Genomic DNA, 27,725 nt, shown 5'->3' with positions numbered 1-27,725 from the left:
TGAGCCTAAAAGGTACTTCGTACAAATTCCAGAAATTCTTATTTTCGTGCGATAATATTTGTCCCTTTATTAGTTGACTGAGATATATTTGAGGTCTTTCGCTTTAATGCTATGGTTTTCACGAGGTACCAAATATCGCCGCCGAATCGTTAATGAGCGTGACCTAAAATTTAGCCATTTTCAGCGAGTCGTTTTTCAAAAGTGCGATAGTTTTTGTCCACAGAAAAACATTTTTGTGATAGTCGTTTGCACTGCTATCAATATGCAGTTTAGTCAAAATAGGTATCTACAAGCAAATCGGAGTAATTGGTCTCGCAAAGTCCAAAAAAATCATTAGTCAGAAATATTTCCCGCCAAATGTTTAGCCAAGAATATAACCGACTTTCTACTATTGTTATCCATGATTTACTGAAAGATCTGAAAAAAATAGTTGGTTGGACTGCAAAAAAGAAACTATTTAAGCTGTGACATCGTTATTAACCTCGGTAAACATTGCAAACTCGCCAAATCCTTACCATTGTCTAGGCTAAATTTTCCCGCGAAAATTCTATTTTTAACGTCACGCTACAGAAGTGTTGTGTTCAGGATTCTTGGATGTCCTCAGGCTTTCATCCTTAAGGTCAAGATACCTCAGTGTATATGAAAAGGTAAGATTGCTGATAATGGAGAAATGTGCCATTCTTGTTTCTATCTTGTTTATCGATCGACCCTAGATCTTAACTGTATAGATCAGGTGTACCGAGTTCTTTACAGTAAAGATAGTCAGGATCAATATTTTTTCAGTGTAGCAATGTTGATTACATTATAGGAGGGGATTTAAGGTGGCCGAATACAGTTTTCGCGCGCGCTTTTGCTGATGCAATTCAGCGCGCGCACAAGGATTGCAAAAAACAAACATGCCGTCGATAGAACGATCATTTTATTTACTCAACACCCGCAGCATCTGTGCTATTTTTCTCTATAATTGAACGCAGTGTATTGATGGCTTTAGTCTTTTATCGTAAAGATATGTTAGAAAAGGTAAAGATGCAAAGAACTCAGCAATTCTCGGCTTTTTCTTTGTTACCGAAAGAACCCAGTTAAATGCAGAGCATGCGTAGTAAGTCAAAAAATTGTGATTGAATGAAAATTTGCACTCTCGGAAATACGCCTATTTCTCGAGAACCGCTCATTAGAATTTTACGAAATTTCGCACGAAAATACTTTAGGAAATAAGTAGCTGGAGAATTGAAAATAATTGAACTTTAACAAAGGAAACTCTAGATATTCCAGTAAACCTTCAACAAGGGATAATTGAAGATCTCTCCGTTAAATTATTAGCAAAATGGTGTTAACTTGTGAGAATCGTTACACGCTTGTTGTATGCAAATTATAAAGAAAATCTAATGACTAGATATTTCTACAAATAAACAAAACCGAGTTTTAAGGCCTGTTTATTTTTATTCGTGTTACCATGGCAACGGCACATACGTCAGCTTAACCATCAAAAAACTAAAGTTTGTGTTGTTAACTTGCTTGCTGCCATTTTTGGCGACCGAGAGATCAAGGGTTTTAGAGAAAAAGGTGAATGAAACACAGGTATCAAAAACTGTGTTCAGCCACCTTAATACATACCTTTATGATTGAAAGGGAGGCGCGGTGGCCTCATGGTTAGTGCGCCCGTTCCCGGAGCGAGCGGTCCGGGTTCGAGCCCTGGCCGGGGACACTGTGTTGTGTTCTTGGGCAAGACACTTAACTCTCACAGTACCTCTGTCCACCCAGGAGTATAAATGGGTACCGGCGAATTGTTGGGGAAACCTAACAAATTGCGGGGGAGTGACCTGCGATGGACTAGCATCCCGTCCAGGGGTAGTAGAAATACTCCTAGCCGCTTCATGCTACAGCAACCGGGATAAGCTCCGGTAGCTATGAGCCATTCGGGTCACTTTACACTTTATGATTGAAAGAGAGCTATAAAATCTTACATGTAAATTACCCTGTTCAGTACAGTCAGTCAGTATATAAAAGTCCTGAATTTTAATACAGGGTTTAATAGTAATAATAAAGGGAGCCAGCCCCTTAAAAGGGGCTATCCTCTATTAAGCGGCCAGTTTTCAAAGTCCCGATTTTTTTCGTTCATACAAACCCTGTATTTGTTACCTAGCTGTGCTTAGCGGCGACCTCTGTTAAGCGACCGCGACCACACTGTAGCAGTCCTATGTTTGTCTTTCGTTGTTATTTATACCTGTATTAAGCAGCCACCCTTGAACAGAAACTAAGCCACATGTCATTTTATGCGGTATTTTATTGTGTTTAAATGCAATCCATCATCACTATAAAGAAATAGCATGTACAAAACTACTGTAAGTTGAGAATCGGTCGTTTAGTATCGTTAACGCTTCGCATATGTCCGCAATGTGCTGAAGTACAGTACCATATCATTAGACCATGCCTAGTGAGTATTTTTAGTGATCCTGTACTACTCGGCGGCCACCTGTATTAAGTAGCCAGTTCCTCAAAGTCCTGACGGTGGCCATTATATACAGGTTCGAATGTACTTGGATCGCAACAAATTGAAATAGTCTTCAGTAGCAATTACTGTCCAATACCCTAGTCGCAAAGGCTTTCCCGTTCGTAGTTTTCGAATTTTCATCGGCCAGTGGTCTAGGATCAGGAAGGAAAGAAAGTGTGACTTCTTCCGTTCCTGTATAAAGGCTAGTATTTGCTTGAGTAGAGAAAAGTGAGAATCTCTTTCCAGTGCATTGAGTTCAGGATTCCTTTTAAAAGTTCTAACAGAAAGGAGAAAAACTTAATCGTCGCGAACGTGAATTCAGTTTGCGTTAGTCAGGGCGCACGCGTTACACTATCGTCACGCAATATATTATTTCCGCCAAGTGTATGAAAGCTCCCGTATGATCTTTCCCGTCTGGGCGCCCTCGTGTGTTTTGGGTTTCGCTTTCGAGGTCTTTCAAAACCCAACGCGGTGTTGTTCGTCAGAAGTGTTTGGAGTTGAATCGCATCGTAGAAGCGATCTGGTAAGTTATTCGTTTTATCCATAGTGACTCAAGTATCGAAATGCTATTACCTAGCCTAAGGGTTGAGATTTTCGGTATTTTAATACGCTAAGCGAGTTTTCTAAAGTGACTTTTAAAGTGAAACCGAATCGATCGAAGTGCGAGCTGCTACGATTCACTCGACAGCCGAATGATGTGCAGGTAAAATGGGAATATTATTCTTTCAAGAATCAGGCAGATGTTGAATCCGTTCATAGTGACTCAATACTGAATGTTTTCATGAAAAACCGATGAAACCAACGATTTTATTATTCAACTGCAGCGAATACCGTCCAAACAACAGTACAAATATACAGCGATATTGTTCAGTTATTTGTACAGTAGAAAACCTGCTTGCCATACAGGTCGGCGCGCGCGCGCAAAACTCTCACACTCTCCCTCTTTCATTGCTAAATTTATTGATAGTAAATCTCTTATTAGATGTTTTCGTGTGTAGTATTTTACTGGTTTGTGTTTTGACTCGCCCTATGGGCTCGTCTCACCAAGGCATCTAATAAGTTATATTTATTGACAGTAAGTTAAATCCACGAGGTGGCTCTTCATCCGTTAATATGTAGCTAATAAACAATGAAAACAAATTCAGAAAAATTTAGATAAATGAGTAACAAGATAGTAGTTCCGAAACTTGGCTAGTTTTCTTCATCAACAATTGCATGCAGTGTCAAAGCAGAAACCCACTTTGGGAGCGGGGCGGGGGGGGGGGGTGGTCGTAAGAGGAGGGGATAGGTGGGTGGTTACGATATGATATCGTATCGTTTGAGGAAGCTGTGCAACCCTACACTCTATGTGAATATGGTTTAAACTTGTGATAAGTTATTTTTAAGGCTAGTAGAAACAGGATTCTGTGATAGTCCCTTTTTAATACTGAGTTCCTGGGTCATTTTTTTTATTGTTCCTTCCCACCTATGTTCCACTTGCCCACTTGAACAGAACTGCAAAAGGATTTAAGCAAGACCAAGAAAACTATTGCTGCTTTTGGTGTAACACTAACTTACATCTTCAAAACTGTTCAAATTATGTAGTGGTTACATGTATCATGAAATGAACTCTACAAGAGATGAGAACCCAGGATGGTGCAGGGGGGGGGGTAACTTTGGGTTCTCCCATTGCTTGTGGCACTTCCAATCACAGTGATGGAGAGTCAGACAGATTGACTTTACTATTTTGCTCACGCCCTTGGGTTATTGAAGTAATGCATATCAATTAACTTTCACTTTCAATTAAATCTTATGCTTTAGTGAGCACAGACAAATAAATATATCAGAATTATTGTCCTCTGATGAAATGTTTATGTTTTAGTTATGGTAATTTTGTTCGGTTCATTTAGCCTGCAGGCTCCCATAAACAATCTCTTTGTAAAATTAAAATTAACAATGCGTTTGAGAATTATTTCTGGACGCAAAACTCTCAAGAACCGGCGTTTGCCAGAAGTTCCTTTCAGTGGGACTAAATAATCTGATCAGAACTAAGCCGGAGCGCTGTCCATTTGGTCGAACATTCCTGAAGTTTCCTTTTTGAGGTAAATGATATCCGGGCTCTCATGGAAGTCAAGATTCCCAGAAAAAAACGGAAGCGGAAACCTTGTTTCCCGGAAAATACCTTTTTTCCGAGAATTTTTTCAGTGGAACGAGAAAACGTTTCTGAAGTAAATGATATCCGCGCTCTCATAGTAGTCAAGATTCCTAGAAAAAAACGGAAGCGGAAACCCTGTTTTTCCCGGAAAATACCTTTTTTCTGAGAATTTTTTCAGTGGGCGAACCGAGAAAGCGTTTGCTATTTACCACCGTAGGGAATTTTCTGATTGCTTTGGCTAAAGTAATTCGAGGTGAGAAGTATCAAAATCTCTCGGTTACTACGAGCGCCTTTATTGGTCAATTTAGCGAGCCGTATTCTGTTGTACGGCCCGCTAAAATTTAAAGCTGTTTTGCAAAAATGTTTCGTGATTTATCGCCAGGTGTTCTTAACTTTTATAGTAAGTTAAAAACTTTTTCTTACGGTAAATTGTGTATGAAAACGTGCTAACGAGTTAACAACGATTTCAAATTGATCAGAAAGCTAGAAATGCATTATCCGAGGTTTAAAATTGATAAAACATGTTAGCCTTACGGCCCACGAACAGGGGCAAGTTGGAAGCGGATCCGGAGTAGGGGACCGTGCTCAACCCCCCCCCCCCCCCCACCTCCCCCTCGTTCAATTATACAGGAAAAGTAAGACCCTGTAGGCCAGAGAAAATTCAATCAGCTCCTTAATAATTCGGGGTCCCACTTAGTATGCAAGTGCATTAGACTACAATTTGACCCTGTTAGGGAACGAGAGGAGAGCCTAGGTCATGAAGCGAAAACGTTGCGAGACCTAATCATTTCAGGGAATGTTACACGAGGCAATTTTCTCTCAACTTGTGTCGCGACAACATTGCGAGACGAGGCAAGAAAAATTGCCTGGTGTCAAGGGACTGATCTGGATCATAGTCTCTTGCAGGTGTAACAGCGCTTGGACGCTTAACTCCTACTCCTAATCCCAGTAAAATGTTGCTCTTGGCTACTCACTATCCCATGTCCTCTTGCTACCAACCCCCCAACATAAAGTCACATTTATTAGCTTGGTTTCGGTTAGAAATCGATTACACTATGAATGTTTTTGGCTTCAGGAATGGATTCTAAATACTCACCACTAGATCTTCCCGTGAGCGAAGGCAAGGATATGGGCGAACGAAGACTGATTTACTCGTTTGGCAAAGAAGAACATGCCAGACTTCTTTTCAATAACCTCTGCGAGATGCAGGCTAAGGAAGGGCTCTTGACGGACGTAGTAGTGCGCTCTACATCGAAAGATCACGAAGAGCCGTTCCACTCCATGCTACTTGCAGTATGCAGCCCAGTTATCAAGCAGAGTCTTACAGGAGAGCACTTTGATTGAACCACGGGGATTATTTCCTTAAAAGATTGTACCGCAGAGGTGCTTAAGGCCTTTCGCGATTTCCTGTATCAGGCCGAGTTCCCTCAAGACGAAGGATTGCTGTATCCCCTAAAAGCGTTTGCCGAGAGGTACGGCATCGATTCTCTGCAAAAGATGTGTCAAGGAGAAGAACATAAGGATCAACATCGCGCACTCTCGCAGCTGTATGGCATGTTCCAAAAATCAGAGTTGACAACTACTTTGTTGGAAGATGGGGAAGGCAACACACAGTTTGCTGTCCATGGACCACTCATTGCAGCAGCGTCGCCAGTGTTGAGGCAAATTCTCTCAAATGAACTGTTCTCTCAAGAAGGGACTAAGTATCGCCTGAAAGAAGTCTCCTCAAGCATCTTAGGAGATCTTATAGAGTACATATACACTGGTGACATCACACTGGAAAAAGAGAACGTGGAAGATTTACTTGATGCAGCTTGCCGTTATGAGATTCCCGCGCTTGCAAGACCTTGTTGTGATTGGCTGAGTCTGCAGCTGGATTCCGATAACGCGGTCGGTATTTTATGGCTAGCGAGGAAAGATGAGAGTATATACACCAAAGATCTTGAAGAGGAAGCCAAAGCCTTTATCATCGCCCACTTTAGAAGCGTTTACGAAGAAGACGAATTCGATGAGCTTGAGTATGAAGATCTGAAAGAAGTCATACAACATGATGATCTCTGTGTGGAATCTGAAGGAGATGTGTTCGATGCTGTTGCTAAATGGGTAGAAGCGGACAAAGACGGGCGTTCACCTTACATGGAGGTTCTACTGCAGTGTGTTCGGCTGAGCCTCACAAGTCTGGAGTTTTTAGACTATCTGCAAGAACATCCCCTCATTGTGAAGTCCGCACGTTGTCTTGAAATTGTCCAGAATGCTCGAAGAAAGCTAGCCGAAGCCCGTTTCTATCAGGAAGCCACAGACAGAGGATCATTTGATAGCCTCCAGGATGCTCTTTTCCAAACTGACGACATCCCAGAAGAATTCCAGCCGACTGAACCAAGAAATCCAGATTTAGAAGTCTCTCCACGCACGGGCCGAAGGAAAAATGGAAAGCCTGACCTGAGGTTGAAAGAAAACAGACGATCTTTAGGACTGAAGAAGAAAGATGGATCCCCGGATATGAGGTTTAAGATCAACAAAGAACAGCGGCCACTGAAAAAGGACGGCACACCTGATAGAAGATTCAAAGTAAACAAAGACGCTGTTACCCAGGCATCTTCCCAGAAAAGTTCAAAGTCGTCTCCAACAGAAAGCACTCCAAGCTCTGGTCCTGTCAAAAAAGATGGTACACCAGACATGCGTTTTAAAGTGAATAAGAGTCCCCAAGCGAAGATACCTTCATCTGGCAGTGTGCCATCGCCTGTGAAGCGAGATGGAACACCCGACATGCGTTTTAAAGTGAATAAGAGTGCCCAAGCAAAGATACCTTCATCTGGCAGTGTGGCATCGCCCTTGAAGCGAGATGGTACACCCGACATGCGTTTTTCTGTGAACAAACAATCCAGCAACCCGGTGGTTTCATCGCAAACAAGCAATCCAGCTCCACGATCATCGTATACAGCTGGTCCAGTTAAGAGGGATGGGACCCCAGACATGAGGTATGCTGTAAACAAGCAGTCTGCCTCTCCTTCTCCTTATAGCAGCTATGGAGGAAGCACACTATCACAGCTGTCATCCTATAGCACTCCAAGCGGTCCAGTTAAGAGGGATGGAACCCCAGACATGAGGTATGCTGTAAACAAGTCATCCTCTGGAAGTCTGTCTTCAGGGTACTCTTCTGGTGGGTCAAGCTACAGCTCTAGATCATCTTCCAGGGGAAGTGTTTTCGGATCAGGTTCCTGTGGTCCATTGAAGAGTGATGGTACTCCAGACATGAGGTATGCTGCAAACAGGTCCTCCTATTCACCTAGTGGTGCAAGCTACAGCTCTAGGTCATCTTCCAGTGGCCTTAGCTATGGGTCCAGTTCCTGTGGTCCGCTGAAGAGTGATGGCACTCCAGATATGAGGTTTAAAGCCAATAGGCGATAGTTAAAACCTGAACTGTACAACTTACTTCAAGTTGGTACCATTTAAGTGTCGGTTTTTGTTGACTATTGTTGAATTACTAGCAGACAATAGGTTTTACTGAGCATCCTCTTTATCAGTGTATAGAAGGATGCGGTGAACTAGTAGTTTTGGTGTTTTCCTGCTTTGTGAAAAAATTTTTTTTTTTTTGGTACTTAAAGCTTTGTAGGGCTCAACAGTGCGGTCAGTTTCGATTATAACTTTCACAGGAGGCTTGACTTCTGGAAACGTTCACAAGGGAATTGTTAAGGCTTAGCTGTGATGCCGTGTGCAACGACAGAGTTGGAGTACTTCGTTTGATGTAAACCGCTGACAGTTGCAGTGACTTTGTATTACATGAACTCCTGTCAACTAGGAAATGTACCTCAGTAGAATAATCGTAGTCTTGTAAACAAGAGAACTTGGGTTTGGTGCATTTTTAGCTTGAAGGTTCGCAAGCCGTTCAGTTTGTAGTTTCAGTTCATTATTAGTGCTGGGCATTTATGTTTGATCTTCGTGATTTTTCCTCTTAAATTTACATAATTGCCAATAGCGCAAGCTCATCTGGTAATAAACGCATTGTAAGTTTTCAGAGTGGACTGCTCCAGTTGCTAGTTTATTCTATGGCAACTTGTTTTTAGAATTTGCTTCAACGTCAATAGAAAATGCTTATAAATAATGAAGGGGAACCTGCCTCATTAATTAATGCATTGTTGTGAATGACGATTTTTAATGGATCATTATGCTATCCTACCGTTTCCCCTGAATTTCTTCCTTTAACGCGCCCTCGTCCCAGAAGCCTGTTCATCGCGCCACCAGAACTAGGTTCTGAATGTCTGAATAGCAAATTTTGCATATCTCTAAGAGGGGTACTACTCCGGGTTGCTTCAACAATGATAACAGCATGTTACCTGGCATTTTCATACACCACTTGCGTCATGGCTGTTGGCTCAGTCGCAGAACATTATGAATATCAAATAAGTATTATCTCCTTTACTGGGCAATGTTCGATTGGTGCGGTGACCAATCACTGGTACCTATTAAGACAAGTGACAAGGTATGACGCGATCATCCTTTATTAGGTAAAATTCCTTCACAGTCTTGGGTGTTAGATCTTAAACTCCCAGAACTAGCTGAATTGCTAATACCATCAGTGAGAGACGCAGCGAGACAAAGGGTGCGTGCTTTTGTTGAATGATCATAACTTTGCATTGAAATTAAGGAACGCGTTTATATTTTTCATCAAGTTAAATCAGTGGCCTGTGTCGTGCCGAGCAGCTGGGCTTGACTTTAATTTCCAGTTACAGTCGACCGTTTGCGAAAATGGTTGTGACTGCTTTCTCAGTGCACCTTAACGCAACTTTCGAAATGCTTTGCTGTTTTATCTATTGAGTTACGTTTTGTAGCTGTTAAGAAACGAATAGCGCTAGTAAAAAAAAAATAGTCAACGAGAATGCTTACTATGGTATTTGATAAACTATTGATAGTAGTTAGAAAAAAGCTTCTGTATTATCGAGCTTGACAGCTGTTTTGATTCTAATCATCATTAAAAAGGTATCCTAATATCACATGAGGCCGTAGTGGGAGGTTTTTGTCCGCTGCACTCTTCATCTGCCACTTTGACTTTCTTGTTGGATTCCGTTGTCTTCACGCAGGCCACTTCAATCTTTCTCACTCCTTTGCCACCAACTGAGGAGCACTGGAATTAGAAGAAAACAAGGAAATGGTTCGGAATATAGAACAAATACCACATTCACACCAACATGGTAAACGTGTTTAAAAGTGGTTAATCAAAACTAGGTTAAAAAATTAGCTGCTAAAAACCATGCACACCCCACAACTTACAACGTAAAAACCTGTTTGATTAAAATATGTTTACAAGGTGGTTTGAAATTTTTCTTCTCAAATGACTGCAAAGCGTAATCAACAAATTGGAAAAACCTAAACCTAATTTAGTTAACCTAGTTAAGTTGGTGTGAACGGGGCATAAGTCTTGTGAAATTAGAGATAAGTTTAGTTCTCTATATATCATGACTGATTGAAAATCCTAAAGCAAAAGTATCTCCTAGGTCACTCGGATTTATGGACTTTGACGCAACTTACTCGTTCTTGTTTCCTTCTGCGTTTCTTTTTCCGAATGTAAGAAATGAACAGCGAATTTTATGCGAATTCAGTTTAAGTCTTTAAAACTCCCTTGCGTCAGTGTGCGATCTATTTGATAAAACGTTATTACCAGATATGTTGTGGAACAGAATCGTTTCGTGTTTTTCTTTCTACTAACCGGGCCTGATTTCACTGTCACCCATTCAGCAGGACAGGCCTGCAGTGCGCATGCCTCTCGTGTGACGGGTTTAGGTCCTGCGCAGTAAGATTCCTGATCTTCAGTCTCAATGTCATGTGATTCGTCAACGCAGATAACCTGCCGAGTCCTCTCCCCTGGATGGCCGTCGTTGCATGTCTTTGAGCAGTCGGTCCATTCTCCTGTTTTCCACCTAGTGAAAACCAGCATTGAGTTTGACCGTGGTTAATACAAGAAGAATGAAGCAAGGCTGATAAGTACGTAGAAAGCCTAACGGGACAACGACATGATAGAGCCCAAACTGAAGGCCAAGAATTGCAACCGTGGACAGCTGTTTCGACCTTGTTGGCCGTCGTCAGCACGATGTACCAGAAAGTGAGGCAATCGGCTGCTTGACCGATCGTCCACTAAATGCACATGGAAATGACCTCCGATGAAACTCAAATCCAAATGTTTGCGGATTAGCCAATGTCACATGCAAAACACGTGACAATGGACAATAGAAAAAATACAGAATATCAAGTCGTTGTCGCGATAAGGCGACTGCGGACAAAGAAAAACCGTCCCCCAGAAATATGCATGGCCAAACCATGTTAAAAATACGAACACCGGCAGCATTTTCGTTTGCGGTCTCTTACATAATTGTATTTAGTGTTTGATACAAGACCTCAGGGCAAATGCTTATGTTTGTAGCGTTGTACATCTCAATATCTAATATATAAGCCGAATAAACCTTTGGATTACCTCGCTGGACATTTTTGGGTGTTACACTCCAAAGTCTCGTCACCAGGCCTTTCTCCGCCACAATAGTGATCGCTGACCATTGATCCGTCATCAGCGCGGACACAAGTCGCCTTGAACAACTCTGTTCCTGTATTGTAATAGACGATGGTTATTTAAAAATACGATGAATTCAATTGGTGACTTGCAGTTGCTTAAGGTTACTTCAAACCTTCGCGGGTGTCCTCCAGAAAAAAAATTCGTACTCGCGCTGTTTTCTAGGAAACCCCCACAAACTATATATCAACAGAAAGGTTATAAAATGTAGAATTCGATAAAATTATGTTTTGTTTTAGATTTTGCTTTCCAAAGGCGGCAGAGGCCGTCAACTCCAAAATGACCCACCGACGTTCCAGGGAATTAATCGGGTATCAAATGCGATCGTTCATGCAAAATAACTGTGCAGTGTTTATCACAAAGCCTCGATCTCCAAAAACGTGTCAGCATTTTCTTTTATTTCTATTGGTTATCTTTTTATAGATCTGTCAACTTCGACTATCGAAAAATTCGAGTAACCTGTTGCGTTAAAGGTCTGATTTCGATGGGAGAATCCCTTTATTGGGCCATCCCACCCCTATCTTGACAGTGAGATTTGCTGGATGGTCTAGTTTGTTTATTGTGACATTAAGTAGTACTAACCGCCTCCACAGCTTTCAGAGCAGCCTAACGAGCGCTTTGTCCACTTGAAACTGACTCTCTCGTGCCCCAAGCTATGCCCCAAGCTTCGTGCAATTCTCTCGTCCGCGGCCTCGTCGTCTTTAGAGCGTGGGACAAGATATCGTATCCTGACTTGGTATTCTTCCTTCCAGGACTGAACTAAATACTGTAGAGAACAGAGACAGGAAGGTCAAACTGAAATATCGACAAATGTCTCATAATGTATGGAATGAGATATTTAGGTTGATTAGGTGTTTCCTTTCAAGTTGAAAGTTGTTTCTGCACGTATGATAAAGCGGACCCCACTGAAACGTGTCTTGAAAAGTGCTTCTGAGATTGTTTGGATGGACGCGGTTATGTCAACCGAGACTATCCTTTTTAAACCATCTTCCCTTTAAATTCAATGACATTGTAGCTATAGTGTGTGTGAAGGGTGTTACTGAGAACGATGGGAAGCAAAAAAATTAATTGGCTTCGGTAATTTTTTTTTTAATCAACAATCCAACTAGAATTCCTGGCTTCCTTAACTGACCCGAAACTTCTACAGCTCATATTGTCAGTTTTCTGAAGTCATACATAACAGTTCATTTCTAAACTCACCAGTAACTCCACGTCCTGAGTGAGCGGTCCTTGTGTAGTAATTTTCTCCTTGTCCAACTCATCACGAGTGTATTTAAATCTCGTACCAGCGCCGACAAAGGCAAAGATTCGTGGCTTGATGCGGAAGTCCATGTTGAGTAAGTCTTTGCCTTCGACAGTCATCATAGCTGTGGATGTTAACCAGCACTGATTATCATACATTCCTTGGTCTATCCACAGACCCTCTATTTTGTCTCGAGTTCGTCGAGTTCACAAGCTTAGCGGAATGTTAACCCAGCGCGTGGGATACACAGGCTAAAACGCAAGAGGGGTGGGACTGGGGAAAGATCAAAACATCACTCGCGCGCTCGAAGAAAAATAACTCACAGCAAAATTATAAACGTCTGTGGACAGACTATACATTTCTTAGCATATCCGTCATTTCTGACAATTTGGTGGCTTACTCTGCTAAAATAACGACTTACTGTCGTTGTTCTCCTTTAGTATATGGCTAGAGATTTTAAGAAGATGTAACGCGCGCTTCGACTGGTTAATAGGTGGGGCCGAATTCCGCCCTAATGCCCACGTGCATTATGAATACTCAACTTTTTGGAAAAATGCAAGTTGTAAAATGTCAACGACAGCCTCTTTATAAAATTGTTAATTCATATTGTGCGGGACCGTCCTGAGGAAATAAAGCCCTGAGTCATCCTTGTATGGACTTCACTTTGCATTAAGACCTAAGCACTTTCTTCCCAAGTTACCATGTTAATACTCGGGAGAAATTCTTCCTTACAGTATTGGCGATGTTTTGGCCAACCAAGGTCAGTTTTCGTTAAGATTATGAACTTACCCAAGTAATTTTTGAAACCACTCAATTCTCTGATCTGAACATTTCTGGCTCCTTCAGGAATAACTCCAATAGGCTGATAATGTCCTGTCCACAGAAAATCACAGATAAAAAACAAAATCGTAATAGAGAAGTGACAATATATATAGTGAACACGTACAACCCGGATTTGATCAATATTCACTTTCCTCTTGCTCTTTTAACCACTTTCAGATCTCCAAACAACTCCAGTGTATATCAGCTGACTCTTAAGTATATTAGTATCTTTCACACGAGGTTAGCTTACCCTTCATAGGATTGGGAAGGCCTTTATATGTTAATCTTTTGCCGATACACGAAGTTCCATCTCCATCGCAAACACCGCAACGGTCAAACACTTTTGAGGAACCAAGTACTTTGTCACAACCTAAGGGCTAGTAGGTGAGAGAAATGAAACGCTAAACCTGAATTTCCTAGACAGGATGGAATCCAACAATTGTGTGAGTGGCAAAAGGCTAAAACGATACTTTTTCGTTGCTATTTTTTTTTTTATGGGAAAAGGAGGCCACTGTTGTACCAGTAGTTTGGCAAGCAGTTGCGTTCAACGTCGCTCCTGCAGGGGGGAAGAGTGACAACTTTAAGAAGGAAGGTTGACTTGAGATTATTGGTGCCACGTTTGTGCCCATACTTGAAGGGATTTTCTCTTGGTTGTTTGAATTTTCTATTTTCTCTCTCATTATACATTGACTGAGTTTACTTACTGTTGTTTGGCTTTTGTCAAAGTGAGCGGATAATTGAGGATCGGCAACATGAAGGGTATTTAAACATGGCTCACCTGGCATTTGCCGCTGATACAAATCCCACTGTTTTCATCGTAATCATCGCATGGTGTCCCGTCATCCACGAAACCAAATCCATACTTAGCAAATTGGCGAATACCTACCTGAGCAATACACGATAATTTACATTGCTGTCCACCTGAAATACGACACAAAAACCTCAGTTCATGCGCTGTACTTTGTCTTGTCATCTTTAATCATTGCTGGTTCTAGATTTCAAATGAAATGACTTTTTTGTCGGTGGAATTTTAACCTCGTTCCCAGAGCCCCCTGCCAAATTTCAAGGGAGAAACCCTAGGAACAAGTTTCGAGGAATTTACCTCGTGATTCGTCTCAAACACACAAACTCCGTGGAGAAGTTGTATAACCGTATGGAAGAAAAAGCAGCTTGAATATAGCTGTTATTCATTTTTATGTCAGACAAGGTAGCCCCAGTTTCGAAGCACGACTTGTACATGTTATCATAAATATATCCACAAAGCAGCAAAGGAGACAGAAACAGTAAAGTGAAAACAGCATCAAAGTGGCAGGAGTTTGATAGGAATTACAAGTAGGCCAAGGAGTGAGTTCTTTTCCAACTGACAAAATCATGCATGAGGTCTACTGGACTCGCACGTGATCAGGGCGTGCGTCGTGTGAGCTGATTGAATGTCAAGTCTCTTTACCTGTAACAGGAACAGCAGGATTGTAAGTCCACTGATACTTGTTACCATCAATGAATTTTATCTGTCGTTTTGATTCACACTGGCTTGCTCTAGGGCTAGGCGTCCCTGCTGGGCATTTCTAAAAAATATAGATTTTACGTGTTTAAGCTTTTCTAATGTGGAGATTTTTGGTCCATTGTAATATTTGTTTGAGATTCATTAAGTTCTTCTTGACACAATACAACGAATTCAAGATTTACAGTCGAGCAGGTAAAACAAACAGATCATTTCAAAATAACATTAAGGGACCAACTGCGCTTATACTCACAGCAGTCTGACAGTGCTTGAACTCTGCAGAGTGTCCCTTGCATAGCTTCCCACCATTTTTCGGTCTGAAAAGATTATCGTATACAACAACGGCATCACTCGATACATTATGTACAACCCGCGCTATGGATTTCATGACAGTCGTTCTTTTTTCTTAAAGGAAACTCTTTAGATGCTTGGAGTTTAACTTTTTTTGTAATTATTATTATTGTTATCTTACTTTGGATTATCACAATTCCTCTTTCTTGTTATCAGTCCCCCGCCGCACGAATGTGAACAATCGCTCCATTCTTCCCACGGTCCGTAACCGCCGTCCACAGCCTTAGGCCCCTCGCTGCCAAACGGGACACACTTTCCGCGGCGACACCACTAAAAAATGGTAACAAAAATATTATGAAGTATTAATCAATTCATCGTCGGGATTATCACTGATACTAATTATGTCCTTTAGCATTCCCGTCAGGGAAAACAATTAACTTCCTTTTCTTGAAGATGATGGAAAAGGCCCTGGGAACGAGGTTGGATGGTATTGGCCAAGACGAAATTGGGCGTCTTTATTTTAGATTCCCATTCTGTCTAGTCCCTGAGTATACTTCTCTTCCGAGAGCAAAGTGCTACACGTGAGGATCTGAGAATGGGTTGGCGGTCCGCTGTATGTCATTTGGTGACATACATGAAATTTCTGCCATATTGAAATGTCACAAAATTTCTGCCATGTTGGTAAACAGCAAAAAAAAAAAAAACATCTAGGTACCTAGAAGAGCTCCCTCTGTTTATACGTTACAGCACTGATTTGAGAGTCTGCGACACAACGCAAAAAAAGAACGACTAGGCTTAACGATTCTTTCTATAAACTTTAAATTAGCACTGATCCAATCTTACCATTTTCTGGCCACATTCCGTTCCCTCCGCGGCAGGTTCATGTTGTGTGGTGCACATTCTAGTCACAGGGCTGATACACCACAGTTGCGTGCAGATTTTCTAAAAACGGAACATCAGGCATTTCATCATTCCATCATGCCTGATGAAATGCGTTTAAACGCAGGGCCGTAGCTAGTAACAGGCGACCCGAGGCAGTTGCCTCGGTCGAGTTTTTTGCATGACCACAGTGTTGTGCTTAAATGTAATCCGATAAACACGCTAAATACCTAGGTAGAGAATTTTTCATGAACATTGCATCCTTTTTTCTGGATTTAACCATAGACATTGCCTCAGTAATAATTTCTTTTCTGGCTACGGCCCTTAAACTACTAAAGGATTTTGTCTGCAAACTTAAAATTGATGTGTCGCGTCGGTGTTGTACTCTACAACTGAGCTCGAATGGGGCTATTTGCGCAAAACGGTCACGAATGTTTACGGTGATCTTGTCTCGCCAGCTTTTATTTTTCATTTATTTTTTTATTATTTTTTTTTTTATTACAACTCACCTCTTTCAAAAAAGGAGCTGGACATACACTTGACTTATCTCCATAGGCCCTCGAGCACTGATCGTCAGCGTTATAGAGTTCGCCGGGCAGACGTTCTGGTAATTTCACAGCCTTTTGAGGTTTATCTTTTAAGCACGCAGAATGATCGCCACTAAGAAAATCAAATGCAATGGACATAAGCCCGCTACCTGGCTACATGAACAAAATAAATCGGTTAAAATTTGAATGTGTGGCATTTCTTGTCAATTACTCTCAATTATACTGGTTTTCTTTTCTATTTCTTTTTTTGTGTGTGTGTGTTTATTTTTTGCTTCTGCGTGTGATTTTTTTTTTTTCCTCTTTGAATTAAACGCGAGAAAGAGAGACCGCTAACTATTTGCTTAAGCAAAAAATATATAAACAGTTGAGTATGGGAACGTTACCAGTTTACCAGACACAACCCGAAACAAACTGTAACCGCTTTTGAGCCAGAGTTTGTTATTTTTTACTGAGGCGGCTAGTAACAGTTATCACAATTCTAAAATGCTAAACGATAAAATACAAACTAATGCAACTATAAAATAGACGAATTTTATATAACGTTGAAGAGACAGCACTGAAACAAGCCGGAAAAGACTCACGAAATGAAATGCAGAATACTCACGATAGAAAAGTGTGAATTGATTCTCTGCTACAGTGAGACCATTCAAACGCTGTTTCTTTACCGCTGGCCTGTGTAGACATGATGTTTGTTACATCAGCACACGGATTGCCTGCGCTGTCGTGCTGTGCTCCCAAACTGCGAGAAACAACACGTCCGATTACAATCGCAAGTACAAGAAAGTGTTAAACTAACGGTAATGTCTCACTCACTCACTCACTCACTCACTCACTCACTCACTCACTCACTCACTCACTCACTCACTCACTCAATCCCGGAATGCCCAGTGGCAGCTGACGTTTAATTTTTTGTTAATGTATGCAATTTTTATGCGCGACTAAGAATTACATGGAAGTCTGCGCATTATAAATTGTGATCATTACAATGTATTTTTTACTCTGTCGGAATAACGTACACCAAGTCGACCAATCAGATCAACAGAAAGATATTTAAAATGACACTATTAACCGAAGAACCGTTTTTTACTTGCATCTGATCTCGAGATGACTATTATCAGGCGGCAGAAACACATTCAACAGTCTTTTCCCAAGACCACTTTGGCCAAGATCATCATACTGGGTTCAAACCATTTAACATCACACCCAAAATTCATCGAATAAACCTAACTTGTTAAATAGTAGTACTAGGGTACCTATGTTAAAGCCAAACCTAAAAACTTAGACGTTAAAATAACGCACAAGATCTCTCGCTTTTGTTCTACTCACTTGTGACCTGTTTCATGTGCCATGGTGTACGCTGTTCCCAGGCCCCCATCTTTGCTCAAAGTACAACTCCCGGTGAGACTACACATTCCTTCGACTTGAGCAAGACCTTCGTGTACGGTAACAGAAAATATAAAAACAAGTCTCAAGCTTTCAAATAATGTAAATGTTACGAGGAAAGTTTTATTTTGAGACATTAAACACCAAAGAGTACAATCTACCCACTACATTTTTAGAAGGGTTTTAATGTACGATGAACTGAGTGTTGCGTACATTCTAACGGCAACTGATGTGGTGACAAAACAAAGTTCCATTCCCAAAACAGCTAAGACAACCATCTATTCTTCCCACGCAAGTGGCGCACCAAGTCAATCTGGTTAACCGATTAAGGTGCAAGAATGCCTCACCTAAAACTCTCTCGCAGCTTTGGCCTGGTCTGTTGTCCGCGTTTCGACAGAAATCATAACTGAAATAAGAACAAGGTTGATATGAACAGCTTCAAAAACTGTGCAGAAGTTAATCGTAAATGGTGACCATGGAAAAATTTCTGAAGTTCTATATTCCTGAAAGGGAAAATGATGCAAATTAAAGGAACTGATATTTACGTCGACCTACATTTGTATGTAAACTGGATATCACTTGTAAGGAATACAGAGCAAACCTTTGAGAATTACTGGATTTATCTGTTTTTTCGTTATGTTCTCTTTTGTCTGTCACTCCAAAACTAAGTGAGATCATGAATTGCCTCCTGACCACAACCAGTCACAAGATCAAGCGCTTTATCCTAGGCATAAAATAAGTCGTTAAATACGAAAAAATATTTTCTTACCGTGAAATAAGCGCAGCGTGGTCAAAATGATCAGGGTGGTTATCATCCTCTACGTTCTGTCCTTTGGTCCATTCACAGAAGCTTGCCATGGTGTTACCAGCATGAGAGCTGATCGTGAGCCCTTCCTACAGGTGGCAACTAAATGAGTCAATTTTTATAATCCTAACTTCGTTTCTACAAGCCTTGAACTACCACCCAGAGGGAAGGCGGCGAGTTGGCTTCTCTTGGAAGCCGGCTGCCAAAACATTAACAAAGAACAGTGTGGGTTGGAGGGTACTGGTTGACGCTCTATCCTCCCCAGGGTGTGCAAAAGGGTTAATGATGATGAACTTTATTTCTATGTTCATTAGGGAGTTTATATGACGTATTCCAAAAGCCACGCACCTGTTAGCTTCTATTGGTTCATTGTCTCAGTTGCTTGTTCTATTGTTTTCTCAGCCAATCCTGTTAAGCTCTCTGGGAGGTGCGTGGCGCCTCACGTATACAAATGACGTTGAACCGGATGAGCTAACATAGCTGCTTGTGAAGATTGAATCACAAATGGTCCGTCCACACTAAAAGGCAAAGTCGCCGTTTTCAAATTCCTCCGGTTTGAACATAGTACAGCGTTTTCGTGACGGATTAGTGTGGACGGATTAGTGTGGACGGATTAGTGTGGACGGATTAGTGTGGACGGATTAGTGTGGACGGTAGGCCTGACCGTAGAAATAAAGTTGCGTTTTCAAATTTCTCCGGCGTAGTGTGGACGGGACTTTATTCATAGATTCCATACTCACCTGATCATGCTCAAGAATGAGTAGCTTGTGCAAGACATACTTCATGTTAGCGCCAATGGAACTGTCGCCTATAAGATTGTAAACCTAAATTGGGAAAAAGACAATTTAAAAAATGCATTTCTTGAGCTTGAATTGAAAGTGCGGTCACTAGTTGAAGTAACTGGTCGGAGTGACTTATCAGTATGACTAAAGTGTTAACCAACAACATAATTCGCTCAATAAGACTTTTTACAGCTTGTCACCAAACCATTTTATGAAGGTCAATGAAGAATAGATTTCGTTTTAACAGCACATTTTTGTCGACATGACGGACTCGCTAAGGCCCGGGTCAAACACCGCACTTCACATGAGCCGAACCCAATTCAACCAATTAGGCTCATGTGAAGTTCAGCGTTTGACCCAATTAAGTTCGACTGATTTTATTTGGAGCGGCTGAGGCGTTCTTCACGCCTGGCCAGCCGTGAATGACGCCTGAAGACCGACTTTGGGTCAAACGGCGATCTTCACATGAGTCGAACCAAACGCATAAACGCATGACTTTACCTTGTTAAACCACTGAACAAGACCGCTTTTGTTATTTGTTTGATGTGGCAGTTCGGTTCGACTGAATTAAGTTCGACCTTTGACTCAAACAGGCGTTCTTTTAATTATTTGAGTCGACCTAAACTGTCATTGGGTTCGGCTCATGTGAAGTACGGCGTTTGACCCGGGCCTTAGCTTGAAATTCATAATTTATCGTTTGCTCGTTATCCCTAACGTGACCCGAATAAAAAAAAATTTTCTACATCTTAACAAGACAAAATCTTCTTAGCAAAGTGATAGTTGAATCCAGGTGTTTCTTTTAAAATAATATAACCTGAAAACTTGTTATGTGGTTCATATCTGTTTTAAAGTAAAGGTTATTAGACTTACAATGTTAACTAGACTAGGGACATAAACTTTGAGTTCCTCAATTCCATGGAAATCAGTCATTGTCTTGTCAGCAACAACAAGCGTTTCAATAGTGAAATCCTTGTTGTAATTTACTGGAGCGGGCAAATCTAATACCATGCGCTTCACCCTGGAACTTGGCTTGTCTGCAACGGCAAGTTAACAATATGAGTGCTGTGATAGAGGGGGACAAAAATACTAAGCAATGAGGTGTTTGCATATATGATCATTATCGGTTGTTTGTATTTCTTTTTTGGCAAGTTTCGCGGGGTATAATATTAAAAGCTCAGCCGGACCGTTTAACATTAAAATACCAACCTTCCACCCCGCACCAGTTCTCTGATCTTTTCTCTATTTTAAGCGCCTTCCCGACACTCTCTAGGGGTGTGGTAGATCTTCTATGAATCACGTGGGCGCGAGTTTTGTTCTTTTCCAATCCTAGTCGGTCTGGAAGCGGATGAATTGTGAATACATCTTCTGGAGTGCGAATCAAACCTTGCTGAGGAGACATAAGATTTGCCGTTATAAGAAATAACGTCAGGTTACTAACTGCTCAAAGACCAGCGTCTCCTCAACTTTAGGAATCCTTGCGTTCCAACGTTTTTGCTCTCCAAGCAGGTGAATTGAAAGTTAAAAACGCTTACGAGGTTATTAAGCCAATGCCTGTCGTTGGAGAACTTAATCTTAAAAGAAAGTAACATTCCTGAGGTGAAAGTAAATGGGGGTACTTCTACAGGTGCTCAATGTTGTTTTCGACGAGCTGCCAAAATGTGATAACTTTCGCCGGACTGATCAAAGAAAACAGGAGAAGTAAGAATGCAAGAATGCAAAAACTAGAAGCTTTACTTACCAGCCCATCACAATTACTTAACGCCACTTTAGTACCCAGTCCTTTTGACGATACCGCGTGACCAGTGTAATGACAGTGTTCAACGTCGAAGTGAAATCGAGAACTTTGATTCCCGCGAACCTCGATGACAAAGTTGGGCGAGAGTAGCTCGTCATTAAGAGTAACATTTAAATGAAAATTCTGACCAAACGCAGACAGGTGGAAGAAAACAGGTTCTTTAATGGCACTTGCTACGTCGCGGCGTCTTCTATGATTACCATTAGACAGGTCACGTGTCAAAAAGGCGGCATGCTCGTCTACTTGAACTGGATGCGTCACGTGGTAATCTGGAACTGATATTATGCGCGATTGTTATTGAAAGGCCCTTGTTAAAATTGCACCAGCTCAGTCTCCGAGATAAATTATTCTTAAATATAAACCAGTGCGGTATAACAATCTGTTTATAGACATATCACAGGATCTCAAAGTTGACGTTTTTCATCTTGCGGTGTCGTTTATACCTGAACATATCTCCGTACGTCATTAGCAAATGCTTCTGGTTCTCTGCCATTTTAATACAATGTGGCACGATGAAGCTTAATTTGTCACCAACTCAGTCATATAACAAATGACTAATCGTATGAAAGTTCGAGCAATTAAGGATTTACACTACTTGCGATTTTGACAATTCTTTAAAATTACAATCACCTAAAGGTTCTTGCAATTTTGAGAGAATTTTTAGACGTCATCCGTAGTGTAAAACCTTAATTGTGCTCGCATTCAGTCGATTACCTATTCTAATACAAACACAATACCATGTAACAATGTTTTTCAAGTTCTGCGATTTACTGTTGTAGTTTGTTAACATGTATCAACTATATCGATGGAAGAAAGTCCACCGATGTTGCCTTACAGTGCTAATTTTTTTTCCCTCTTCCGCTTCCCAACAATTTCAAGCAATCCTTTCCAAAACTTACTCATTGAAGTTTGAAAACAAATGTTATCAGGTTTTAATTAAGGGAGTGAAAACCCGATGTTTTTTATGGTCACTAGGGCCATCTGTATTTATCGCCCCAAGTATAACTGTATTGTACACAATAATTGAAGTAAGAAATTTAATAGACTTGTCACCCAAGTCGCTAGTTCATTTCGCCCCATCGGAGTAAAAGTTTCTCTAGAACGTTTAGGCGAGAGTGCATTTTCGGCACATTTTGACATTCCGTACACAATGACATGACATCATAATATATCCAAAGTGCATTTAATATGTTACCTCTCCCAGGAGTTTAGATAAGGAACATGCCCATAAGTGGTAAATTTGTTAATGGGGCTTACATTTTCGCACTTTTATAATTAACAGCGGCTAATCTTTTGAATAAATTCATGACAATGTAATTATTCTTGTTGTGACTAAGATGAAAACGACCATTATAATATTTATCCTTGTATGATAACCTTTTTTCGCTGTGCATGAATGATAAAGCAGTCGTCTTTACTGTAAACTAGCTAGCAATGCTAGTATTTCAAAAAAGAAAGTGTAAATTTGCATGCCTGTTTAAATTGTGGTGACAATTCGACATTTCTCACAATTTATCTATTTACATTCCTTTTTATGTATCTGCGCGAAGGCTTGTCAATTAATTGAACCCAAACGGAGAACATCTCATCGGATCTATATATAAAAATTTAAACCGTAAAATATATTATTAGTCATGGTTTAGCGTTGTTTGGGGAAGCATGGTAAACACAACCCAAACAAAATTGACTCGACACATTATCAGAAGACCCGCTGGCGTCAGGAACATCAGCCTATCAACCTGTTTCAAACCTGTTTGAATTTCTGTGATCATATCAAGTAAGTAATGCATAACAAGTCATAATAGACTCGGTATTAAAACTGGATTTCCATCAGTGTTTATATAAATCTCTACTATTAGTACTGCTCAATTTTTCAGGTTCTCTGTAATGCATGTAGTAAGTGTTAATTCTGAGGCGTAAATCAAAGGTGTTATTAAATCATCTTGCATTGAATTTTGCGATAAGTTTTAGTTTTTGGATATTTTTCAGTTTGAGCAATCCGAGTCTTGATCAAAAATAAATGACAAGCTTGCGACCGCATTAATTTTGCTGAGGAATTTCAAAGCCTCGAACATAATAACTATTTGATTTCGTTGCTGTCATTACACGTCTTAGACCTCAATTCACGGTAGAAGGTGGTCTTCTGTCTAGAGTTTCACCTGTCCGCCATGATCGAATTAGACTAAACCTGTCTATGCACTAACATTTCAAGGAATTCAACTTTCAGCGTGGCTATAATTTGTTTCAAATCACAATTTCCTAGAGCGTATATTGCCTCATGAATTAACCGAAATATCGTTCTTTTTCCAACTTTTCCTCAGTGAGATTGGTCAAGTGTCCTAATGAACAGACTTTGAAAGGGTCCAACAGATTTTCCACATCAGGACCTGTGCATTCATAAAAAGGGACCTCAATAATATGAGAGTTTTTTATTTGTCTCAGATTGAGGTTAGATTATTTGGTGCCGCTTAGCTTTTAGCATATGTTTTCTTCCATCCAGTAATTAAACTGAATTGACCTCAACTATAAATTTCTTTTTTTTCCTTCACGAGGTCGTTTTAGACGAAGATCTATTTTTTATTGAGGAAATAAGTTTTTATTGTTATAAACCAAATACGTCTATATTAAAGTAAGTATCAGTTTCATAATCGGTAATATTGTTAAACTGTATTGACTTTTTTCGGAGTGAAAAAGTCAAAGCATTTGTATAAAAGTTTGGTACCCGAAACGGAAATAAATTGCAAGCTACAACGAGTTTTATTAGTTTTCTTTGGTTCGAAATACGGCGATATATGTTCAGCGACTTTACTTAGCATAGCTTCCTCGAATTCCTTTCCAATATTTTTCTTTTGCCAAACAGATGCTGGATATGCTGTTGAAAAGGTTAAGCTAGATTCCTAAAGTTGGCAAAATACTGTGTTTATTTTAATTTTATTTCGTCTTGTTAGGCAAAACTCGGGGAGTTAGCTACCCATAAATACTATGATCGGATTTTAAATTGTAAATTGCCACTCCTCTCTGTTTTACATTCAGGTGCAAGACACAACTAACTTGGCTACATCGAATATTCTCACGCTGCTTACCATCTTGAGGGAATGGTTCACCGAAAATCTTCTCCCTCTCTTGCGGTGTTAGTAAATTGTGCACATCCTCAATTCAAAACAGAACAACAGAAGATAAGTAAAACTTTTTAGCATTGGATGAGTGTGAAAATTGATTAGTTTGTCTCCCAGCTAAGATTTTTTCAAGCATGCAAATTTTCTTACCTCGTATGAATTTGCTCCAGCTCGCGGAAGAATAAAAAGAAAAAAGTACACTGCGATAAACCGTAATAACATTCTGCCTCAAGGCACGAGCAATGCTCCGGCTGACGACCCGTTCAATGTAATCGCAGGATCGCTGCTCGCCGAGTATCTGTGCGTTTCCTGAGCTCATTAGACTTTCAAATGAGCGCGATGTTTGCTACTGTTTTGATGTTTTTATTCGGTATTGATGGAGTATTGCTCGCAGCTACTCAATGATTTTGTCTCGGTCGGTTCCTCTCAAGTTTTCGCCATTAACGATCTAGATAAACAACGAATGCAATTAGAAAACTGATGCCGTCCTGCCTTTTAAGAATTCTCAAAGAGTTGGCTCCTCTCAATCTGCCACTTTAAACTTGATAACATCTTTCTTCAGTTCTTGTGCAACATGATAAAAAAAATAAAAAAATAAAAAAAATACAAGAACAATTCACCGCGTACCCCCTCTCACTGAAAACGGCACACTAAGTTGGAACTATTTTAAAATATTTTAACACCCCCACTTTTTATAAGAGCATAAACGCTGTAATAACACAAAGAGGGATTGAAAGCTCTCCCGCCGGTTTCGGAATACTCAGGTAAACCGCAACCACGCCAAGCCATCTTACCAATAAGTCCATCTTGAGATGGCAAAGTGCCTTTGTTGACAAAACTAATTTATTTCTGGCTAACTGATTCACAGATCCTTAATTGCAGCTTATGCGTTTTCGAATTGTTCGCCACACGAACGAGTCTTTGATTTCACCGCCCGTCAAGAAAGTTGTTACATTTGACTTTTCTTAGTGTCCTCTCACGAAACATTTTTAATTTCTAAAATTCCCGACACTGCATTCAAATTCCCAAGAACAATCACTTTAGTTCAGTCTAGTTTATTGATATAAGATAGGTAAAAATATTTTTCTCTACTAAAAAAGAAGACAACAAGGGAACCTGATTCAATCAAAACTACTTTTTAAACTGTTATTCTATTGACGGTTTTCTGCCTTTTGATAATTATCAATCGAATGCGATAACCACCAGAGTAATAAACCAATATGCTGAACTTCTTTATTATATGCTGAGGTGGTTTCATGGATATGAATTTTTCGAATTTACATTAAAAAATACCTTCAGTAAAACCCGAAGAGTATGGATTTTAGTACAAAGCAAGATTCATACGCGATTTCATATCTGTTCTGATTATTACGGGGTTAATTTAGGTGATTCTTTTCTGAAAAGAAAACGTCCTTTGTCAAATCACCATATGATGTTTTCTCTGTAAAATCATATCGAAGTTCATCTAATGACAATTTCAAAGCGAAAAGTCGGGAACTTGTTTCTTTCTCGCAGGGTTAACTCCCTAAAAGTTCGTTAACGCCCTTCTAAGCCACTTTGTCCATTGCCATTTCGTCTGCTTAAAAACATTCTCATTTACATTATGCTGGATGAACCGGCTAAACGATGAAATATCGTTAGTAACTAACAATTACTAAACGAGAATGTATGAAAATGAACAAAAAACGTTTAAACGAACGCATACGCTCATCAAGCGTCATGCTGCAGGAACACGCTTGATTGTTTTGTTGGGTGTAAAACTCGCGTTTTCAACCGATGGCCTGGATGAATTTTTACGTCGTATTGTTTACTTGCATTAAAACTAATCAAATATTTAATTGTTATTTACTGTGTGGTTTATAACGATTAGAAAAGAACACAGAACGCCATTTTGCTGCAAATGCATAAGTAAACATACTAAGTCTCGCAACCGCTGATTCACTGATTAATTTCTTTTGCCGTCTCCACGGCGCCTGAGGCACTCAACGACGACTAAACACACAAAGAGGAGATTTATCGATAAGTCCTTGATTTTACCGACGAATTTTTTATGGCCATGGACTGGACGCATCGAGTTAAATTCTTGTATTAATGACAGGTCTTACTGGAAAATTCAAAATTATTTCGACTCACATGTGAAGTGTTTGCGATTTAGATGTATGAAATGGAAATGACAGGTCAAAGGGATTTAAGGTTATTTTCAAAACACATTGCTCTTTTTCATTTAATTCAAGGAAAAATATCACCTTTATATTCATACTCTCAAAATGCATATAGTAAAGTTACTTTTTTAGTAAAGTGTCGATCAACTTTGTCTTAATGACCGCGAATGTGCCGATAACATGCTTAGTTTCCGTTAAGGAAATGATATTGAGCTCTTACGTACACAGACGATATTGATTTTTAATTACTGGGTATAATTTACGTATCTACCCCAAGCTACTTGAACGTTATGTTTTTCGATACATACGTGAGACGTTCAAGCTATAAGTTACAGCATATCCGTCATATTTCACATCAATACATTGATATATCCTGTGTAAGACTCCGAAGTCACGAGATAAGTCAATATCACCCGAATCCATTTGATCTAAAGATTGCTCAAAGGCGTGTCATTTCCGATAACACGTTAAGCATCACAGTACTCCTAAGTAGTTCAAAGCTTAAAATTTTTCTCCCACCTTCTCCTACGTTAGTTTTATTTGACTTAAATAGAAAACCAGCTTTGCAAGCGTGGGCGAATTCTTAAAAAAAATTATCCAAAAATACACGACGAAAGCTATGAATAGCGGCTAGATTTTGCCTGTAGCCGTTAGAAATGTCTTTCTCCGCTAAATATACTTGCTAAAATATCTTATCACTCTCGAAGTGTTAAATGGCTTGATCAGTGTAATATCATCAGATTGTATTTGACTAAAGAAAAATCGTGATTTTTTGAAATAAAAGCAGTGATATTTAATTATAAGGATTTTCTTAAAACAATGTAGCCACTGGAAACACCAAATCTTTTCTTCCCAAGCGAAGATCGTCGGCTTACCTGGTAGAGAAAATGCTCGTTTCTTTGAAATCTTTAGATGCTCGCAGACGACTGTCATTCAGGATTTTTCATTCCTTTCGGTCGATTTCGGCGACATTTATTTGTTTTTCAATTTAACTACTCCTGTAATGGTAAATAGTTTAGTCAGTTATCGATATTATCAAGTGCAAACTGAATCCGAGTACAGCAGCCACGTTGTTTTCAAAGAATCATGTTTTTGTACGTGCTCTATGCTGTTATTCAGCTTTTAGAATCACTGCATGCCCTGAAACCTGAACACAACTCGCCGACGCGCTTTACAGAAGATTTACGCTGGTGAGTCACGTTCCTGCCGCAGGC

General features: G+C 40.1%; 1 protein-coding gene and 1 pseudogene across 2 annotated transcripts; one reads left to right on the top strand and one right to left on the bottom strand.

Moving 5' to 3' along the window:
* The first annotated feature begins 2,892 nt into the window (after window positions 1-2,892).
* On the top strand, window positions 2,893-8,737 carry LOC110063799 (uncharacterized; annotated as a pseudogene). Its single transcript, XR_016202437.1, has 2 exons — window positions 2,893-3,014; window positions 5,701-8,737. The product of XR_016202437.1 is annotated as an uncharacterized LOC110063799 (transcript).
* Window positions 8,738-9,108: 371 nt separating this feature from the next.
* LOC110063798 (A disintegrin and metalloproteinase with thrombospondin motifs 6-like) lies at window positions 9,109-25,009 on the bottom strand. Its single transcript, XM_020770792.2, has 23 exons — window positions 24,500-25,009; window positions 24,317-24,383; window positions 21,177-21,508; window positions 20,645-20,825; window positions 20,309-20,472; window positions 19,397-19,480; window positions 18,621-18,745; window positions 18,199-18,257; window positions 17,795-17,900; window positions 17,073-17,207; window positions 16,430-16,580; window positions 15,885-15,983; window positions 15,223-15,371; window positions 15,004-15,067; window positions 14,697-14,814; window positions 14,028-14,170; window positions 13,500-13,626; window positions 13,217-13,300; window positions 12,385-12,551; window positions 11,767-11,950; window positions 11,092-11,218; window positions 10,330-10,540; window positions 9,109-9,747 (listed from the first exon to the last, which is right to left on the bottom strand). Exons 1-23 carry the CDS (start codon window positions 24,569-24,571, stop codon window positions 9,595-9,597), a joined length of 3,102 nt encoding a protein of 1,033 aa, XP_020626451.2. The 5' UTR covers window positions 24,572-25,009; the 3' UTR covers window positions 9,109-9,594.
* Between the last annotated feature and the right edge of the window lie 2,716 nt (window positions 25,010-27,725).

This window comes from Orbicella faveolata, unplaced genomic scaffold (assembly GCF_042242905.1).
Source record: "Orbicella faveolata isolate gen_17 unplaced genomic scaffold, um_ofav_v1 contig_36, whole genome shotgun sequence".
Taxonomy (NCBI): domain Eukaryota; kingdom Metazoa; phylum Cnidaria; class Anthozoa; order Scleractinia; family Merulinidae; genus Orbicella; species Orbicella faveolata.
This window is presented reverse-complemented; position numbering and strand designations above follow the sequence as displayed.

Excerpts from the sequence above, each read along its gene's own strand:
- LOC110063798 (XM_020770792.2), bottom strand. The coding sequence starts at position 24,571 with ATGTTATTACGGTTTATCGCAGTGTACTTTTTTCTTTTTATTCTTCCG. Across the intron at positions 15,372-15,884 it reads CGGAATGTGGCCAGAAAATG|TGGTGTCGCCGCGGAAAGTG; the intron begins GTAAGATTGGAT and ends ACCATTTTTTAG. Across the intron at positions 15,068-15,222 it reads AGGAATTGTGATAATCCAAA|ACCGAAAAATGGTGGGAAGC; the intron begins GTAAGATAACAA and ends TAATCTTTTCAG.